Source organism: Lithobates pipiens, unplaced genomic scaffold, assembly GCF_037356315.1.
Source record: "Lithobates pipiens isolate NorthernLeopardFrog02 unplaced genomic scaffold, aLitPip1_a1.2 Scaffold_19, whole genome shotgun sequence".
In the NCBI taxonomy this organism is placed as follows: Eukaryota; Metazoa; Chordata; class Amphibia; order Anura; family Ranidae; genus Lithobates; species Lithobates pipiens.
In genome coordinates this window covers 583,214,521-583,219,330 of record NW_027507764.1, presented here as the reverse complement: position 1 = coordinate 583,219,330, position 4,810 = coordinate 583,214,521, and the positions used below count along the sequence as shown (strand labels likewise).

At 47.5% G+C, this 4,810-nt stretch overlaps 1 protein-coding gene across 1 annotated transcript; it reads left to right on the top strand.

The window, feature by feature from the left end:
• Positions 1-978: 978 nt before the first annotated feature.
• On the top strand, positions 979-4,206 carry LOC143997719 (tripartite motif-containing protein 60-like). The gene has a single exon (XM_077493500.1). The coding sequence runs from the start codon at positions 1,342-1,344 to the stop codon at positions 2,935-2,937; it is 1,596 nt and encodes a 531-aa protein (XP_077349626.1). The 5' UTR covers positions 979-1,341; the 3' UTR covers positions 2,938-4,206.
• The last annotated feature ends 604 nt before the right edge of the window (positions 4,207-4,810 follow it).

Genomic DNA, 4,810 nt, shown 5'->3' with positions numbered 1-4,810 from the left:
ACCCACTCTGCAAGTGCAGTATCTGGTGGCAGGCTCAATGGGCGTAGAAGTGTCTGTTTACATCCTATAGGTTGGCGGCATGTAGAGAAGGGGGGCGTAATTTGCATATGAATTGTGGGGGCTTGCCAGTCTAATTTACATATGCATGAGTGTGTGATTTGCATATAAATAGCGGGTGATTTAAATGTGAATGCCGACCCTGGGGGTTAAAAACAGAACAATACCTTGTGTTTCTCTCCCTCTAGCAGCTGAATCTGGTGGGAGGGGGAGAAACAGGCTTTCAGCTGCTGCAGAGAGCGGCACAGGGCATGGTTCTGCTGCTGCATTGATCCCCTTTCCTGTGTGGGCCCCTCTTTGTGTTAGGTCCCCTAAAGGAGGACTGGTGGCCCCCCCTATCAGCGGCCATGCTGATGTGGCATGGATGAGCACTGATGTGGCATGGATTTGGTACGGATGAGCACTGATGTGGCATGGATTTGGTATGGATGAGCACTGATGTGGCACGGATGAGCACTGATGTGGCATGGATGAGAACTGATGTGGCATAGATGTGGCACGGATGAGCACTCATATGGCATGGATGAGCACTGATTATGGCATGGATGTGGCACAAATGAGCACTGATGTGGCATGGATGTGGCACGGATGAGTACTGGTTATGGCATGGATGTGGCACGGATGATCACTGATGTGGCGTGGATGTGGCACAGCTAAGCTCTAATGTGGCACGGATGATCACAAATGTGGCATGGATGAGCCATGAATGGGATGGATGAGCCATGAATGGGGATGGATGAGGATGGATGGAGCATGAATGGGCACAGATCAGTGCTGTGGGCACTTCAGATCCAGCCCACAGCGCTGCTGCACCCGGGCTCCCTCCTCCACTCACACGCTGTACCGATCTGTGTGAGGAGAGGGCAGGAGTTGCACCGGATATGCTCTGCTTTGTTGACAATTAACCGCTTCATCATTGGACTGAGCGAACGCGTGGTAAAGGGCTGCCGTCATTGGCCCTTTACCCAGATCCGTGACGCCCCGGGTTCAGAGGACCCTGACGGTCACGGACATTCCCGGGGGCACGATTCTGGGAGGACGTCATTGAACCCCCTCCTAGTTTTCCGACCACGACGCTGTATTGGTCATTTGGCTACGGCCTGCTCGGCAAGTGGTTAATCTTACAAAGTCTGTAATTAACAGTGGATTCCATGAGTCTGTAGTTTGCTATAGATACAGGCCGGAAGAAAAGTTCAGCCCCACCCTGTACAGAAAAAATGTGAAATTCCTTTGTTTCTCAGCGTGAAATGATTTCAGTTTCGTTTCTCTCTTCTGCTGACAGCGATGGCGTCTTCTGACCTGATACAGGAGCTGGACTGTGCCATCTGCCTGGACATGTATACGGATCCTGTAAACCTGAGATGCGGACACAACTTTTGCCGGGTCTGTATTGATCGTGTGTTGGATACACAGGTGAGGTCTGGAGGATATTCCTGTCCTCAGTGCAGAAAAAAGTTTCAGGCTCGTCCTGCTCTGCAGAAGAACATAACCCTACGTAACATTGTAGAAGCTTTCCGGTCCACTCAGCCAGAAGAGGGGAAGACTGGAATCTTCTGTTCTTACTGCATTCACTTTTCTGCCCTTGCCGTTAAATCCTGTCTGCTGTGCGAAGCTTCTTTATGCAAGAGACACCTGGAAGTCCACAGCAATGCCCCAGAACACATCTTAACTGAACCCACCACTTCCATGGATAATAGAAAATGCTCCATCCATAAGAAGATCCTGGAGTATTACTGCACTATGGAGGCTACCTGTATCTGTGTGTCCTGCAGCTTGGCCGGAGAACATCGGGGACACAAGGTGGAGACTCTGGATGAGGCCTCCGAGAAGAAGAAACAGGAACTGAGAAATGGTCTTCAGAGACTAATCACAGAGAGAGAGGAGATTCAGGAAAGAGTCCAGAGTCTGCAGGAACATAGGAGAAACATACAACAGAAGGCAGTTGGTGAAAAGGAGAAAGTCAATGCCCTGCTCAGAGACCTCAGGAGACAACTGGAAGATCTGGAGAAGAGAGCCCTGAGGGATATTACCATGCAAGAAGAACAACTCTTGGTCCCGTTGTCTGATCTGATGCAGCAACTGGAGATAAAGAAGGACCATCTGTCCAGGAAGATACGTCACAGTGTGGAGGTCTGTAACATGACTGACCCACTGACTGTCCTCCAGGAATCAGACACAGGGGACTTGTGTGATACTGAGGAGGTATCTACTGAGGATAGAGAGAGACATGATAGACTCCTCCATGATGGAGGGGATCTGGATGTGGCTGGGATCTCACACACATTACACACAGGGTTATCTGATATGATGAAAGCGGTAAATAAATGTTTCAATATACAGGAAGTTGCAGACATATTACTAGATGTGAACACGGCTCATAAGTATTTACAGATATCAGATGACATGAAAACCGTATCCTGGTCAAATCTGAGGCAGAATCGTCCAGAAACCCCGGAGAGGTTTGAGAATTGTGCTCAGGTATTGGGTAGTCAGAGGTTTTCCTCGGGGCGACATTACTGGGAAGTGGATGTCAGCCAATCAGAGCGCTGGATAGTCGGAATGTGTTACCCCAGTATAGAAAGGACGGGATGGTTTCACTCATGGATTGGGTATAATAACAAATCCTGGGGTTTGTACAGACGTGATAGTCAGTGCTCAGTGATACACGACAGTACGGTGATCCTGTCCCCTGGCAATCCCTCCAGTAACAGAGTCAGGATCTATGTGGATTATGAGGCCGGGCGGCTGTCCTTTTATGATCTGTGTGACCCGATCAGACACCTCCACACCTTCACCACCACCTTCACTGAGCCCCTCCATGCCGGGTTATGGGTGGGAAAAGGTCCTGTAAAGGTGTCTGGAGGGAATTATAGAATGTGAGAAATGGTTGGTTGGGCGTTTTAGTATCCTTGGAGAAAAGTAAAGCAGTGTAAAAATAGCAGCAGAGGCGTTCTATGAGACTACGAGACCCCCTCTCCCGCTAAGCGTTACCGCTACTCCAATATAAAACCAACCCCATGGGGAAGTTTGAATTGTGTTCTTTTTTGGAGAGGAAATCTGAATTTGATCTTTATAAAACTTTGCTTCTAATGTATGTTTATTCTGTTCTGGGAAGTGGTTGCCACCATCCCTATTACTGTATTGAAATTGAGAAAAAAGACCCTCTTATGGGATTTTGAAGGCAACCAACAAAGAAAATTGTATAACCATTTATATATAAAGACACCTTTTATTACAAAACTCTAAAAAGACATGGGGGGGGGGTTATTTACAAAATCCACTTTGCACTGCAAGCGCACTTGGAAGTAAAGTCGCTGTAGATCCGAGGGGGACATGCAAAGAAATTAAAAACAGCCTTTTAGCTTGCACACAATTCAGTTAAGAATGAACACAGGGGCGCTAAGTACAGATAATTCACTGTGTTTACTCAGAAAAGGAAGGGAATGATAAATTAAATATTTAGTGGCCCCCCCCTCCCTCGCACTCCATCCTGAAACATCCCCTGCAGCAGCCGGTGGGAGAAGAGGGGAGCCAACAGCACTGTAGGGGGGAGACAGGGGGTGGCAGAAATCTGGCACCGCACTGGGTGATTAGGGTGTGCCCAGAAATACCTGCCATACCCTGTGCGCACTATGATTGTATAACATGGTGGATGGTTTCTTCATACCAATATATTGTGTGTATTTATATATATATATACACACACACACACACACACACACACACACACACACACACACACACACACACACACCAGACTTGGTGTTGAGTGGTTGGGGGTGTTTTGTAGCTCAGCTTTACATGTTACATATGAGAACGCTTCTTCAGCAGCTTAGGCATGTATTATCATTTCAATCATAGTGGAAATTCACTGATTAAAAATTATATAAAGAGAAACAGGTGTCCAGGATGTAATAGAAACTGCAAGGATGTATTGCCAAATGTTAAGATAATCTAATGGCAAGGATTACACAGGATTCCCTGCTCAGTGACTGTTGTACAATATGACAAACACAGGGTAAAGATGGGTGAATCTAGCATAGATGCTGCATGAAGGCATAATCTGATCGGGGGGGGGACCTCCTTCTCAAGTGTATAAAAGCCTGCATTCTTGTTCAAATAAAGAGTTCCAGCTTTGCAGCCAAATGAGTCCTGCCTAGTTCTTGGTTGTAAAATGCGGCTATAATATCTAATATCTATAGTCAGATGGGAGGAAGCGGTATATGACGGAAGAACGCAAGAAGAGTGTGGGACGTTCTGTTACAGCACCTTTTTGGATTGAACACCTATCAAGCTTCATATGATTCTTGCATTGGGATAAGCTTCTTTTTTTTTTTTTTTTACTTGCACTTGCATTTGGGATTATACTATACACTTCTCATCAGGGCTGGACTGGGACAGAAATTTGGCCCTGGACTTCATCCAGACCGGCCCACTTACATTTTGAGTGTCCCATCACCATCCCCCTTACATCAGAGTGTCCCATCACCAGCCCCCTTACATCAGAGTGTCCCATCACCAGCCCCCTTACATCAGAGTGTCCCATCACCAGCCCCCTTACATCAGAGTGTCCCATCACCAGCCCCCTTACATCAAAGTGTCCCATCACCAGCCCCCTTACAACAGAGTGTCCCATCACCAGCCCCCTTACAACAGAGTGTCCCATCACCAGCCCCCTTACAACAGAGTGTCCCATTACCAGTCCCCTTACATCAGAGTGTCCCATCACCAGCCCCCTTACATCAGAGTGTCC